Source organism: Perna viridis, chromosome 1, assembly GCF_037379345.1.
Source record: "Perna viridis isolate PV_CMFRI_1.1 ecotype Kerala chromosome 1, ASM3737934v1, whole genome shotgun sequence".
NCBI classification, from domain to species: domain Eukaryota; kingdom Metazoa; phylum Mollusca; class Bivalvia; order Mytilida; family Mytilidae; genus Perna; species Perna viridis.
The window spans coordinates 43478897-43495452 of NC_142445.1; the positions used below are offsets into that span (position 1 = coordinate 43478897).

Consider the following 16556-nt stretch of genomic DNA (forward strand, 5'->3'; position numbering starts at 1 on the left):
AACATAAAACGTGTGACATGATTTTTTCTAATTAAAGTGTTAATTATTAACGATCTGATTTATAAAACTGTGAATTTTAGATAAATATAAAGATAAAAATCTCTTTAAGGTAAAGTCTTGCTTCAAATCGACTATTGTGACTTGCTTTTCATTTTTTAATGTAAAACATCAGTGTAATTTTAGCTAGTGAGTTATATCTGATAGGTTATCATTACAATTTACAATATAAGTGATGTCTGTTTTCAGGGTGAGAATGCCTACTTGAAAGACCGTTGGTGTAAGTTTGATGGATTTATGGTATTATGTCTTTGGGTGTCAGTTGTTTTACAGGTAGGTTTATTCTTTAAACTTTATTTGTAATGTCATTCTCTGACTTAATAAAAACAAGTCCTGTTTATGCTTCTCCTTGATTTAAATTGAAGGAGGTGGTGAAATAGGACTGTTTCAATGCAATTATTTAATCTACATGTAATTGCTTAAAAAACAGACAAAGGTTGTGTATGACTATTTATTGCCAATCAAATATTTTGTTTTGGATTGCTACATGTATTTTGAAAAAATTTTGCATTCTCATGTACCACTTCCATAGTTTTTACTCTGTGTTAACAAAGTGGAGTGACTTTTTTTCCAGATTAGTAGATAACGGTCAATGCAATTTGAATAGGGAACATTATTTTTTTTTAAAAATGGCAGAATGACATACTCAGGACTTGTTTCTTTTGATAAAACAAAGGGGTATCTGCTAGTAACTACAAGTTTTCCTTCTTTGAGAATGATGCAAATTTCAGAAACTCATTGAAGAATTCCACTCAACATATTTTAGAAACCTTTTAGTTTTGATGTAGATAACATACCTCTTTGTGCCTCAGTCCTTTTGTCGAATAAATATTTTAATGAAAAATTCCAGGGATGTCATAAGTGCTAAAAACTGAAAGTCCTGCAGATATGATTTAGGTATATTATGGGTAATGATAAAAATAGTTTTGTCTTTCTTTATTTAAAAGTACACAATAATTTTCTTTTATATTATCATCATTAATATTTATTCAGGTATTTGAGATGACAAATCTAGTACAGGAGGAGTGGTATTTATCTGTGTTGAGATGTCCTAGGCCACTGATATTGATCCGAGTCTTCAGAGTTTTCCTGAAGTTCCAACTGCCTAAAGCCAGAATTAATTCTATTTTCAAGTAAGCTAAGTTATGATTAAGTTGTAGACATGGTGACTGTTTAAAAAATACTCCATTGTATTACAGAAGAAAAGTGTAGATTATCATGTGTTTAATGCAACACTTCCTTTGAAAAATTATTTAGTATCTAAAGGAAGTTATTTTATATACAAAACATGGTTGTTGACATGTAGGTTACTATATTGTACTATTAACAATATGAAGAACATTGATTTCTTTGTAAGAATCATGCAAATTCTGAAATATATGGTACATATACCTTACAAAAGGCTGCACATTTTCATTTTTTTCATTAAGTTGTTTTGTAGGTCTATATGATGAAATGTATTATCATTCATTCCAATATGTCTTCTCTTAGGATATAATCCACATTGAAAATCCAATAGTTCCTATTGTATTTTTGTGTCATCTACAGATTTATCTCCCTTAATTTTGAATTCTCCAGTACATTCTATGCAATTTTTATATCCTAAGAGCATGGGTTATATGAAAAGCCTCATACTAATTTCCGTTAACTATAACATTTTAAACAAAATATCAAAAATAAAATATGTAGGCTTTCCAATCACATTAAGCATAATTCTTACCTGGAGTGCTACTTAAACTGTAATCATGTACTTTGAACCATAGTCAATGATGTTTGATATTTAACAAAGGAAGAGATGGATTTGAAATTTGGAATTTAACTCCTTTTTAAATTTCTTTCAGACATTTTGGTAAACAGGCAAACAGGCATTTAATGTATTCATGATGAGTTACACATAGATTCTCCTATATTTTACAGACGTTCTGGTCGCCAGGTATATAATGTATCCATGTTTTTCCTGTTCTTCATGTCTTTATATGGTATACTTGGTGTGCAGTTCTTTGGAGAGCTAAAAAACCATTGTGTCAAAAATGATGTTAGTAATACCAGGTAATGAGCTTATTTAATAATGATATTGCTATGCAAGTTCATGTATGATAGAAAATGAATTCAAGTTTTTAAGTATCAAGTTTTATTAGCATTGTTCTCAATGGAAGAACTGCAAATTCAAAATCTGCCAATTTACACCAAAATGCTTCACAGTTTTGTTTTGAAAAACAGATTAGATGAGCTACTTATAAACACTGTAAATTATATTTATTATAAGATGATAAACTAATTCATCCTCTTAAGGCTAATTACTCATCTATTCTATTTTCTTTTTTATTCAATTTTCAGTCAGTTGACAATTTTAGATCTTGCCATTCCTGATTCATTCTGTTCAGAAGACCCAGAACATGGTTACCAATGTCCTGAAGGAATGAAATGTATGAAGTTAGACCTGTCTAAGGCTAAGAGAGGATTCAATGGATTCGATGACTTTTGTAAGTATTTAACGGAGGATAGTTCATTCTTTCAGTTACTGTTTATTAGAAGGGATTTACTGTTTGAAAGTATAAGAATTTAATTGTACATTACATTTCTCGCAATTAGAATAAAGTAATTAATTATATTTTTTTAAAAATGTGTGAGTGATGATGCCTTTTAACACTTGAAGGAGTGAAGTATTTTTTTATGAATAATGGTAATTCAGTACATGTGGATTTAACTGTATTCAGTAATGTAATTTTCAGTGACCAGTTTTTTTACTGTGTATGAGGCAGGATCTCAAGAAGGTTGGGTTTTCCTGATGTATGAAGCCATTGACAGTTTACCATCAGAACTAACTTTGATTTACTTCATCTCTTTGATTTTTCTGATGGCTTGGCTCGTAAAGGTAAGTAAATATTCAAGATATTATTTTCAATCAATAGAGTTTATTATGATAGGATTTTGTGCAAAGATGTAAACATTTGTTGTTGGTTACTAATTATATTTACTTTTACAGCAAATAGGATTTTTATCAGACATATTCAACTTAAAGAAGAATGCTACGCATAGCCATATGTCCCCCACTGCTGTAGAAAGAGTTGAATGACAAATGTTTGACACTTGTATAAATAGCAGATTCAAAACTTACGTGCTTTCATAAGTCCATGTGGTGATTCAAGCAGGCATTCCAAAACAACAATGATGACAACAAAATGATTTGACTTATCCAAGAACAACTGGGTCCCATCCCTATAAAAGCAACTTGGATGCAAGAGATGATATACTTACCTTCATCTACCATGTGAAAGATATCATCTTCTACTGGCACCTCTTCATACAACAAAAAATAACGTGAAAAATGAACAAAGTCCCATAACTCCTATAAAAATTGACGAATCAAAATGGCAGTTGAGTATAATGAACTACATATAGTGACAAACAATCCTACAAAATTTGGTCAAATTCCGTTGAGTGGTTTCTGAGGAGTTGCATCCACAAGGTGTTCCTATTGCGAATAATGTGAAAAATGAACAAAGTCCCATTACTCCCATGGAAATTGTCAAATCAAAATAGTGGTTAAGTATGGTAAACTACATATGGTGACAAACAATCCTACAAAAGTTTGTCAAATTCCGTTCAGCCGTTTCTGAGGAGTTGTATCCACAAGCTTCGGACGCACGGCGTGGCGGACACACGGACCGACGGACACCAGCATTTCTATGTCCCCGCTCCGCATTGCGGCGGGGGACAATAATATGGAAAAATAGAAATTTTGAATCTCCTTGTAAATTGTTCAGTACAAACATTATAAACATTTCATCAGGTAATGGTCATTTAATCAAGTGAAGACCAACTCTATTCCCTGAAGTTCACTATAATACTCGCTGTAAACAACTGAAGTGTCATTTTATCATATTTGTATGATTAATTTGGAAAGGTCTATGATCAAATTCTCTTATTATCTTTCAGAATATTTTCATTGCTGTGATCATTGAGTCTGTAGCAGAGATCAGAGTACAGTTCCAACAAATGTGGGGACCTCGTGGTAGTGCTGCTGATTCTGATTCCTCACAGGTATAAAGCATGTAGACAGAGGATAGGTACAAAACAAAAGTAGACTGAAAGCATAATTATGGCTTAATTAGCAATATGAACACCATAATTCACACTATGTACATTGTTTCAATTAATGAAAAATTATAGCAATTTATTGAAAGTGGTGATAAAAAAAATATTGAATTTAAGTTATAACTTCCTTTTTTTTTCTTAATCTTGCACATACCTCAATTATATTCTAAAGGTTATTAGTTCTGATGGTGTTACATGGAAAATGGTATTGATTGATGAGAACAAAGCAAAAGGTTTAGCTCCACCATTCTTCCAGAAGATACTATGTTCCAATGCTTTCCACACATTCATTTTGTGTCTGGTATTAGCCAGCAGTATTACTGGTGCTAATTTGTCATTTGACCACAAAACCAAGTTTAATGATGGAAAACAGGATGGCTTCTATTATGCTGAGGTAAGAAACTAAACATATTGAGAACCCCACACTTCTAGAGTCTGATATGGGCCTATTTGTGAGTTTACTAATGCACTGTAAATTAGATGCAGTTGTGTTTCATTGTTATTCCCATAATTTGTTCTTGGCTGCAATGCAACCATTTTCTGTCTGTCTGTATATCTGTCCTTCACTCATAACTTTGTGGACTAAACTTCTTAAAAAACACACAATGGATTTTATTCAAGTTCTGCAGGATTGTAAGTCACCATATGTAGTTGATCATATTGCACTGCTATTTTGATTCTACAAATTTTAAAAAGAGTAATGGAACTTAGTTGAATTTGTATATGATACACTATAGGAACGCTTTTGGGCACTGCTGCTCCAATTAAGTTCAAATTTTGTAGGATTGTAAGTCATCATATTTAATAGATCATACATGTATCCTGTCGTAATTTTGATTGGACATATTTTGTGGATTCTGCACTGTGGGAACAGTTTATGGGTGCAGCTCCTCAACCACTGCTGTATGGATTTTGTTCAGATTTGGCAGGATTGTTAATCACAATATGTAGCCGATCATATTGCCCCGCAATTTATTATTCTACAAAATTTATAGGAGTTGCAGTGAGGGACAAGCAGCTATGCATAGTAATCTAGTATATTTAATTTTTGCGTTAAGGTGAACAAATCTCATCAAATATTTTAAATAATGATAAAAATTGAAAATGGGAGATTAATATTGATACTGTCTTATTTTTATCATACATTGTATGCCTGTCTTATGGTATTCCTCTGTCTGTTTGCCTTATCTTTATACATGAATTTTCATTAAAAAATAATTTGATAGATTTTTATGATTTGGTACTACATGCATTAGGCTTAAATCTCTCACATTAAAGTTTTTCTCCCTCCTAATCTTACACTTGGTAAATTTTGCAATTTTTTGTAAACAATGGCCATCGTATTGTTTTCTTAAAGGCAGAACAGCTGATAGGTCATATATTTCCAGCATTCTCTGTTAGATATTAGAGTCTCTCAGGCTCTATCACTATGGTCAACAAATGTTCAGTTTGTTGATAAAATTGAATGAATGACAACAAAAGAGAAAAGTGTGATGTAGTTGAGTAGTTTTTAGGAATTTAGATTCTAAAATTGAGTTATTTCCACAGATAGGAAATTATTCTCGTGTTGAAGGTTTGACAATTTCTGGGGTAAATGAGTGACGTGAAAGATATTTTCACACACAAACAAAGATTTGGTCTTATTTCCAAAATGGCCAAAGCTTACTTTGTCATTTCTGTGAGCAATGCTTATCCTGAAATAATTTTCTCAACGGCAAAAAAGATACAGACTGAAATGAGATCAAACTTGAACAATGACACTTTGTGTGCATAAATAACAGCCAAACAAAACCAAGATGCTGATTATTTTGAATTTGAGCTCATTCAGAGTTGCTTAAGTCAGCTAAATAGTCTGTCATGGCTTATTGGAGCAGTCTTAGCAGTTCTTGAACATACATGTAATAATATGTTTTAAAAATGTTGTTGAACCATAATTAACAAATATATATTAAAAAAATATGCATCCATTCAATATTGTCATTTAAAAAAGCTGCGCAAAAATCTCCCCCTGAGGAAAGAATGAAAAAGGGAGATCTCCCTGTATTGAGATCCTGGAGGTTAACAGGTATGTGTTTGTCAAGATTCATTTCACTTTCCATTCCTTTCTGACTTTTCATTTGAGAATTATGGAACCTCAAACTCTGAAAAAAAAAGAGGACATGCAATTCATATGCTTTAGTTGTTAATTTTGTAATATCTTCTGAAGTGGTTAAATTGTACATTACATTGTCCTGATATCCTTTAACAGACAAGATTATGTTGGTCTTCCATATGCTTTAGAAGTATATGTGTTAATCACTATATAAGTTGCTCTCTTTGTTTAATGTGTAGGTTGTGTTTACTTTGCTGTTTGACTTAGAGGCCATATTTAAAATTTGGTGCTTGGGACTATATGGGTACTTGAGAAGGTCACTACATAAGTTTGAGTTGCTGTTAGCCATTGGAACAACTTTACATTTGATACCAGCTCTGTACAGATCTCAGCTGACATATTGTCAGGTATATGTTTCTTAATTAAACTAGAAAGTTATACTTGCCAAAGTGATTGGCTGTAAAGTTTAAGGTATATTCTTGCTGTATTTTTTTTTTTAAAAAGACTGCCATTGCAAAGATCAGTTTATTGTAAAATGAATCTCAGGATTATGCGGAATCTGTAAAATGACACATGAATAACTCTGCTTTAAAAATTGTTGCATAACCATTGACAGGGGTTACAGTAACCCTGATAATTTAGTTTTTTTTTCAGGTATTGAAAGAAATTATCATCACTTGATAAGTTCGGTGTATTCTATATTTACATGGGCATTTGTAATTTACCTTTTATTTGAAAAAAAAAATGATTGAGAGAATTAACACCCTTTTTTCAGGTGCTGAGAGTTGTGAGGTTAGTCAAAGCATCACCAATGTTGGAAGACTTCTGCTTCAAGGTAATAATTACACTACACTCCTGGTTAATACAATTTGTTTAGGTAACAATGAGTTCAAATGAGGCATAATTTCTGAACAACCATTTTTTTTACACAAGATAGAATTGTAGATTTAAATTTACATGTACATTATATTGTTATAAATTATTTTCCTGGTTGATTATTATTTTGGTTCTGTCAATTCTGATGCTGTTTGGAATGTATATTGTTTATAAGAATTGTAATGTTTAGTAACGAAAGAAAACTGTATATTATCTAAATTATTTTAACTGTAAATGAAATATTGATGACTTATTTTTAGATTTTTGGTCCTGGTAAAAAACTTGGCAGTTTGATCATGCTGACCATAAGTCTGTTGATTATAGCATCCAGTATCAGTTTACAGTTGTTTTGTAACATACCTCACTTTGACAAGTTTGCTACATTTCCTCAGGTAAGATTCAGCGTAGCCCCCACAAGGTGATATTAATTTGAAAAAAATTAATGTTGATAGTTTTTTTTTCTCAAACCAGAGCAAATAAATTAATGTTCAATAAAAAAAACCCCATAAATTAAGTGTAAGATTGACTGAAAAGCTGCATTAATTGAAACATACTGATAGTTGGAATTTCAGCTTCATATTAGCCTCAACATTACCATGTTCTACATGTACTACCTTTGCCTGGTTTATCAAACAGTAAGACTTCTTCATACTGAAAGTCAATAACCATATGTGATCATCTATGCCCTGTTTAAGGAAATCATTAACATGCATAAAAGAAGAAAGATATTATTAGTATAGCAGCAATATGTCAACATATGTTAAAATGACAGTATGGTTTACAGCAAGTAACATAGTTATATTCAGGAACTAGAGTTGGTTTTCCTTTGATTGAATGACCACTGTCTAATGAAATTCTTTAGGTTGTGAACTGGATAATTGACAAGGAGATTTAAACTTACTTTCAGATACAATAGAAAGTTTAGATCTTGTCAATTTCCCTTAACTCCCTAACATATTTCTTTAGGTAATTGTCATTCAGCCAAGGGAAGACCAGCATTATTTCTGAAGTTAACTATGTTACTCGCTGTATTGCAGTTTTCATATAAAAAAAACTTTTGTCTTTACTGCATGGATATGTTAATGATTAAAAAGTTTTATTGAGGTAGTAGAGATAACTGCAAGGCTTGACTGATGACAAACATTGGGTATGCTTTTCATTGCTTTAAGTCTTAGATACATAGAAAATGTACTATTTTGATATTATGGTATTAAATATTGATATTTGCAAGTTAGGTGTAGCACATTGTATTATGAAATTAATTATTCATCGTCATAATATTTGCAATATATTTTTATGTGTTTTTATTCTTCATATAATTTGTTACACCATATACACCAGGGGTTTTCATTTTAATAACTTATACTCTAAATTTTTATGTATAGTTGTTAATCAAAACAGGAAGGCCTGGGCATCATTTGAATTTTTTTGTTTTTATTTAGAAGACATTTTATCATTTTGAGATACAGTGTGAATGAAGTTGTACAGTCGTATATATAAAGTAGAAATATTTGATTTTTAACTACTGAATTTATCATTAAACTAAAGTTCAATTACAGCAGGTTTTATGTATGAACAAAATGATAATGGATGTATCATTTGTGTTGTCATCTGGTAAACCTCTAAATCGTCATTAAAATGAACTCCTGTTGTAATGTAAACAATCTAATTAAAATACAATCTATCAGTTGTTTCATTCAGTCCCAGTATCATAGTATGTAGGATCTAACAACACTCCAATCTACTTTCTTGCTCTGAAGACCTTTCTGATCAGCCAATCAAATTTCATCTTTCATGATTTTGGAAGCATAATAAAAGGGAAAAACCCAAGGAATCTGAAAAGGTAATCTGAACAGAAAGTAGAATGGAGTGTTGTTAGCTATGACATGCATTGACTGAATGGAACAGTTGATGATTGATTGTTGGGGTTTAACGCCCAAGCAGCTATATTTCAGCTATATTCAGGCGAACAGTTGATAGGTCTTATTTTAATTAGATTGTATTGTAAACATCATTTATTATATCATTCTTATTTCAGTAATGATTTCTTGTAAAAAATGTAATTGCAAGTTACAAGATGTCCATCAAAATAGACTTACAATTCAAACCTTATGTTGTGTAAACCCTCTTACAGTATACTGTAACAGTGCATACAAATATGGTGTTCAGGGTATAGAGTGGTCTTCTCTTGATTAAATGTCACCTGATCATCTAAGGATTCTATCAGATATAGATTCAAATACCTATGGAGTTAATCAACAAATAAATTATCTGATGGAAGATTTAAATTTACTTCTCAACTATCCAGATAACTACCTGAGGCAGTTCATCAGGTGATTGTCATTTAATTAAAAGAAAACCATCCATTTACCCCTGAACTACATCATTGCATGCACTGTAATATGTGTGTAATATATATATTTATATCAGATCATGAATTTGACCATGCTTTGTAATACATTTGATCATATTATTGTCTTCAGTCCTTTATGTCCATGTTTCAAATTCTGACCCAAGAGGGATGGGTGGAAGTGATGGATGGAGTTCGAGCGCACTTAGCAGGCAGCGAACTGTTAAATTTTTTTATCACTGTATACTTTATATTCTATCATCTGTTTGTAACCTTGGTAAGTCAGGTTGACTGGCATGGTCCATTATGCCGTGGGGCTTGCTTTTAGCATGTGTTAGATGGCATTGGATGATTGTAAACTGAAAATACTTAGCTTTTTATAAATGTTGATTTTTACATATTTTAGACAATTATCTGTTTTATAAAATCACACTACGAAAGTATGAATAACCAAATTACATAATTCAAAATTAAACATAGACCTCTACAATGATTTGACAGTTGACAACCATCAAATGCTATCTGGAACCAGTAGAGACAATTGCTACTTTATATCTGGTTAATCATGGAGTGTCGAAATTAACAGGTACTGACATTTTACCACTTACAGGTTATGGCTGCTTAGATAGTTGGATTAAGGGTGAGCATGGTATTTATACTAATCATATTAAAGTATTTTTAATCTCAAGGTTGAAATGACACTTTGAGTTCTATAAATATTTCTCCTAAATACCAATCCACAGTTATATTACATTATTACATATTATATATATTTTTTTTTTTTTTTTTTTTTTTTAAGATTTTTATTTTTTTGTTTTGTTGAAACCTTGGATAGGTATTTTGATAAAGATACGTTGTAGAATTTCAAAGTGGCTTTGTTCTTCCTATGAATTTCTTTTATTATTCTACATCCAGGACAGTCCATACTTTTCCTTTTTCGAGTTTTTCTTGACTTACTATTAGGTACTTACTTGTATTTGAAAGTAAAATGAATTCATTGGAAGAAGTAGAAGCCTAACATGGAGCACCTTGATATACACTGCTTGGATCACAGCTGTTGTTGTACCAACTAATCATTTTAATCACCTATTCACTGTTTATATTTTCACATACTCACTTTCAGGCATTCATGTCTATGTTTCAAATATTAGCCAATAAAGGTTGGACTGAGATCATGCAGGTGACGATGTGGCGAACTGGTCAAGTTGCATGGTTGGTAGCTATTTATTTCATATGCTACCACCTGTTTGTTACTCTGGTGAGTAATGGGGTTGTCTGCCTTGTCTTGACCTAGATGGAGTATAGACCCTTTCTTGGTCTAATTTGAATGTTTTTTTAATATTAACTTAAATCCATTTCTAAAGTTTTACAGCATACCAGTAAGTGTTTATTGATTCCCAAATTTATCTTATTATTTAAATGAAAAGTTTCAGTTGTGTCAAGAAAGGGTCACTTTGTGGTGTCAATGTTGTTTTCTTGGGAAATAGCACTGTTTTTAGGTCTGAATATGAATATATAAATAGAGAATTTTTATAAAGAATCTTAGAAAGTAATTTATACTTTTGTTTGGATTGATTGAAGGAATTCACATAGTTTTATTTTATTTTAAGTTGAATTTTGTTTGCAATATAAGAGTAAAGCAATTTTAAGTATTTTATTTTTGTGCACATTGCATAGAAATAGAGCCTGTGTCATGAGTGTGCTGAATGAATAGCAGTAAGTAGATCATTTAACACTTGTTTTCTTTTTGTTTATAGTTACACAGATGTATTTAAGTACTATGGTTCAAATATATAATGGTTGTTTAATTTGAATGATGTTGAAAAGTCACTAATTTGATGTTTTTATTTAGATATGATAGAATCCAAGGCTTAAAGTCTAAACCATTGAGAGCTGTATTATACAACTTATACTGATTGTTGTTAGCTTTTATAAAAAGAACAATTCAAATTCATTTTTGGTAAACATTAAATTTGGCCTTACTACATACTAGTCCTATATTTGCTGTTAAATCCACCAACAGCTTAATAAACCATTAATCTGGCGACTTTAGTCTTGAGTATTAAACACAGGGAAAGGTTTTGATAATATTTTTGCTTCTTTGATTTTTATCCTGCAACTACCGGTAAGCTTTCTGATGCAGGAAACAGGTAATCAGTTTTAGGGTGCTTCCTAATAGGACCCCATTCAACTGATGGCATTAAATAATCATTTTTTCCCTGGGATTATTTTAGATTTCATTATAATATACAGTTGCAGGATCAAATCTATACATGTACATTGCTGGAAAATATCAAATTCATTGGTATTCAATACAAAGCAGTCAGAATAGCTCTGGAAACCCTCACTATCTGATCGTACAAATAAATTTGATATTTTTCTGCAATGTGCATGTATTGTATATAACCATGGTTACTATGGTATAACCTTTCCTTAATAAATCTATAGTACTGGATATATTGTGGAGCCATACATGTCCAGTTGGTACATAATTTATGAACTTGCTGTTAGTTAAATGAGGAAAGATTCCAGAATCATATTTATACTGAAGTCCTCAACATAGTTACAACATAATGAATCCAAAATTTAAGGGAAGCCAATTACTAGGAAATAAAAAAAACTGTAATTGTTCAGAGTTTTCCCTGTATTTTTAATATAGCACAGCTCTTTTGGCCTTCCTCCAAAATTTTAGCACAGTGCCAATAGTGCATTCTAACTAAAATATATACTGATAGCACAGTGCTACAAAATCATAGTGCTGCAATTTACAGCGCTATAATTGCCTGGGGAGGACACTGATTGTTTATATTCTTAGAGCAATCATGACACAGGTTATATTTCATTAAAATATCAAATAAGATCGTTACAAAAAGTGGTAATGTGCCATTACATGGGAAAGTTTAATCAAACACTGGGTTGCTACTGTGTTCTTTATACCTTTATATGGATATTGTACTTGTATGGTATGCTGTTGTAATACTGTTGTCTTCAATTTACAGAGAATTGTTGCCTAGGTTACCAAAATATTATATTGATCTGGGTTTGGTTTTTGATTTCTTTGACAACATACACATGAATGACCTGTCATATAGATTGTATATGTTTATCCTCACCTCCTTGTTATACTGTTCTTCTCTATTTTAAAAACTGGAACAAGTTTTAAACTTATGCATATTCAGTGTATTTATATTGCTTTCTTCTTACACCTTTCCTGTACGTTACTATTTATATACCATCAAAGTTTTCACCCTTTTTATGGACTAACATAAATGTTGTGAACTGGTTTCCTGATTATTCAACCTGTTGTTGAAAAGCTTTATGTTCTGAAAATTGATATGAAATATTTATTTTTTAACTTTACCAAGAAGTATGTTCTCGCACCCTTTTAAATCTACGATTTTACAAAAAAGACTTCTGATATCCCCATAAGCTATGAGGAAAGGTGACCTTCTGTAGATGGTGTATTTATTAGTGGTTGATAAATCACAAAGATGGTTCATATGGCTAATGATAGAATTATAGTGTTAAACAGCAGATTTTTGGTAATTTGATGTTTTTAGTGGATTAAATAATTCAGAATGATATCTTGAATATTTTTCAACAACTCACGTAAGATTTTTTCCATGGTAGATATTTCATCCTGATTTTCTCTGTTTTCAGTTCATAATTTACTGTGCAAATAAAACTGAAAAACAATTAAACAATGCTAAATCTGAAAATGTTCACATGAATTAGGGCCTTATATTAAAGCAACGCACAACAGAATTATGATATTTATTGTCTGGTCCGTCTGTCTGCCTGTTAGTCTTTAGTAATTAGTTTCCATTCTTTAAACTGAAAAGCCAGAAAATCAAAGGTCTTTTCAAGATTATTATGACAAATGTTGATTTTTTTAATTTTTTTAAGAGAGTTTAATATTGCCCTGTAAGTTTACAAACATCTTACTTTTTATTTGATATTCTCAAACTGTATCAATTACTAGGTAAGAGTCCAAATTAAAACAATCTAATTAAAATTTGATCTTTTATTATCCTTTTTCAACATCATATTACATAGTTGTAGAAATTACATTTGAGCAGATCATGTTAGAAGATTCAGAAATTGGAATTGAAAAAAAAAAACCATGATGATTCATACTGATTTTAAAATTTTGAATGTACAAAATTCTGAATTAAATCCTTGTTTGGTCTTAATTATCTATTTAAGTACTTCTTTATCTAAGAATCAGGCAAAATGTGTATAAGGTGTGGCTCTTGAAAGAAAAAAAATACTGAGATTTTATTGCATTAACTAAGTATTTATGCCTGATAACTTCCAGAAATAACCATCAAAGTGTTTCAAAAATTTGCCTTTTTAAAATATTAATAGGTCAAATTTAGTTGAAATACATTATGGAAAAATTTTCTTGCACTTCTTCCTTATATAATCAGTCAAAAATATCTATGTCACAGATGCTTCAGGATAATTTAAATAGCTTTTCAGTTGTTTTCTAGATGTATTGAATATATTTGAGGCAAAAAAGACCAAATTGAGAAATATGCTTGCCTGATTCTTACACAAAATGGTACTTAAACCATTATTTATCTTGAAGTTTAAGCTTGAAAAGTATGGGGAATCAAAGTTTGCATTAATAGCATGTAGCTTATGTACCAATGTTAATTTTAGATTTTGTACCTAGCCATTTGCATGACTTGTATTTATAAATTGTGTAGTTTTACTTCATATGAATAGTCTCTTCAATAAAAGAATATAATAATTAAGTCATTGTGTTTAAACAGGGTAATGAAAAATTCAAGGCACATTTTGTATTAAATATCAATAACTATTTTTACAGTGATGCATTTCAAGTTGATTGCTTTAATTCTCAGCATTTTATGTTTAAAATATTTCATGTACATACACTGACAAGACCACATGTACATTTCACAAATATTGATTACAATTACTGTATGATGATAGATTGTGATAAGTTCGTTTGTTGCTGTTATCTTGGACAACTTGGAATTGGATGAAGATTTAAAAAAGCTTAAACAGGTACTTTGATGAACAAAAAATTATTAGGGGATATATTATATTATTCAGTTATTAAATGGGTTGGATGCAATAAACCAGAATATTTGTCCTGAGGTACTGAGAGCACTTGATCATTCTCAGTACCAAAGGACAAATGTTCTGGTCTATTGCATCCAACCCATTTAATAACTGTTTTATTACCTAATTTGTCTATGAGATATAATAAAGAATGGAAATGGGGAATATGTCAAAGAGACAACCATTCGACCAGGAATAGGAAATTGACCGCTCCATGTTTATGAATTGGCAGATGAGAGTCACATCTACGTTTTTACACACAAGTTTTTTGTTTGTAAATTCCAATTCAACGAAGCGCTTAAAAAAAGTTCAACCAATCAAAAGGCTTAGATAAAGGTCATTATGGGGTCAGTGCAATAAATCCTCATGGAGACTATTGCATCATGCAATAGTACATCGACAGTGCAATAGATCGCGCTGTCCTGAATAAATTTTGAAAATAGAGAAAAATATGTGTATATTTAATAAACAAGATAAAACCTTATAATTAGGTAATAATTGGTTTTATTATATAGATAACAGTGTTTTTTATCGAATGTTCCCAGTGTAATAAATTCACACTGTGGAATAAATTCAGTAATTTCACTCTCGGACTCCTGCCAAAACGTCACAACTTTGATATCAATCCACCAATCACAGAATTTAAAATTCATGTTGAAATATTGATCAATTATAAAGAAAATCTATATAATAAATAGGGTAATCAGTTGGTTATCGTGAATAACCAAAATATTATCATTTGTGCCAAGAACACTTGATGATTTAACTTGTGTGCCGAACAAGCTCTGCACATTAGTGAAATCTAGGCGTTCTTCGGCGCTCATGATAATATTTTGGTTATTCATTCTGTCCAATTAATTGTCCTAATATTATCTGTACGCACACATGGTCCATGTGAATTATTGTCATCACATGGTGTCAGTCATTGTTCTTGTTTATTTGTCTTTATAAACTTTGTAATTCTTTCCTTGGAGACCTACTAAGGATTTGTGACCAAAAATGATCATAAAAGAAACATCCTAATGTTATCTTCCTAAAAGTTTGTTAAATTTGCTGGTCAAGCATAAAACATGGCTTCAATTGCTTTTTAAGAACCAGTGCTTGATTGTTCGAAACATTTTTGGACAAAAGTTATCCACTGTCTAACTCTAGTGCAATCTATATAAAAGTTTTGAATAAAAGGGCCCAGGGAGGTAAAGTGGCACATTTAAGTAATTTTGACCTTAATTGATCAGCTTTAAGAGCTCAGCAAAAATCATTTTAAGGTTGTAGCTTATGTAGAAAAAATAAGCCAGTAGTGTTATTGAATAGGTACTTTTGAAATATCATCAGGACATAGTTATGCTCGATGCACCTTTGTTATAAAGTGGTTTTAGTTTTAACTACTGTTGATCAGTTCATTTTTTGTGTCCCAGCTATAATTTAAGAACAAATTAAGATATTTGTACAAAATTGTAGCTATGCATTATGACCATTTGATTCAGTTCTTGTTCAAATTTGGTTTGATTAGATTTTTCATCAAGTTCTGGCAATAGGTCAACTGAAATTTGGGTACGCTGAAGATTTCTTTTCCAGAGATATTGCCCTTGATAAAAACTGTATAAATGATAAATGTACCACTTCTTTGGAAAAACTTGAGAAAAGAAAAATGAATTTTCTCTCGGTTACCCAGGCTTGCTTGCTATTTTTTTTTTTCAACTCAAAATTGTTTTAAACAACTTATAAAATGATTTGTCTGGGCTGTTAATGCTTTGCTCTTTCATTTCCAGCTGAAAGCAAGAGAACAGAGTGCTGAGACACAGGAGCAGTTGCCAATGAGACTCAGAATATTTGCTAAATTTCCGTGAGTATTATTATTTGAAGTCCCCTTCTGCCAAAGAGACTATAGTTTGCAGTCTGTCAGTAACACAAGTGATTTGAGTTTTATTTGTATATGAGTGTAATATGGTAATTTATAGATTAAGTTTACATTTGGTGGTTCTACTTAAATAA

At 31.1% G+C, this 16556-nt stretch overlaps 1 protein-coding gene and 1 long non-coding RNA gene across 3 annotated transcripts in view; one reads left to right on the top strand and one right to left on the bottom strand.

Annotated features, from left to right (window-relative positions):
* Positions 1-16556, top strand: part of LOC148628885 (sodium leak channel NALCN-like) — a 33961-nt gene that overhangs the window by 2333 nt on the left and 15072 nt on the right. Inside the window, exons 3-15 of one of the 2 annotated variants that reach the window (XM_088596296.1) lie at positions 247-330; positions 1051-1190; positions 1975-2106; positions 2395-2540; positions 2790-2932; positions 3997-4101; positions 4328-4549; positions 6487-6654; positions 7023-7082; positions 7384-7515; positions 9607-9750; positions 14433-14507; positions 16334-16407. In XM_088596296.1, the coding sequence (XP_088452422.1) occupies positions 247-330; positions 1051-1190; positions 1975-2106; positions 2395-2540; positions 2790-2932; positions 3997-4101; positions 4328-4549; positions 6487-6654; positions 7023-7082; positions 7384-7515; positions 9607-9750; positions 14433-14507; positions 16334-16407 (1625 nt within the window). Of the gene's footprint in view, positions 1-246; positions 331-1050; positions 1191-1974; positions 2107-2394; positions 2541-2789; positions 2933-3996; positions 4102-4327; positions 4550-6486; positions 6655-7022; positions 7083-7383; positions 7516-9606; positions 9751-10596; positions 10732-14432; positions 14508-16333; positions 16408-16556 lie in introns of both variants that reach the window. The other variant, XM_088596301.1, reaches the window with a different exon arrangement.
* On the bottom strand, positions 6158-9311 carry LOC148628886 (uncharacterized). Its single transcript, XR_015924812.1, has 3 exons — positions 9223-9311; positions 7738-7809; positions 6158-6296 (listed from the first exon to the last, which is right to left on the bottom strand). It is a non-coding gene; the product is annotated as an uncharacterized LOC148628886 (long non-coding RNA).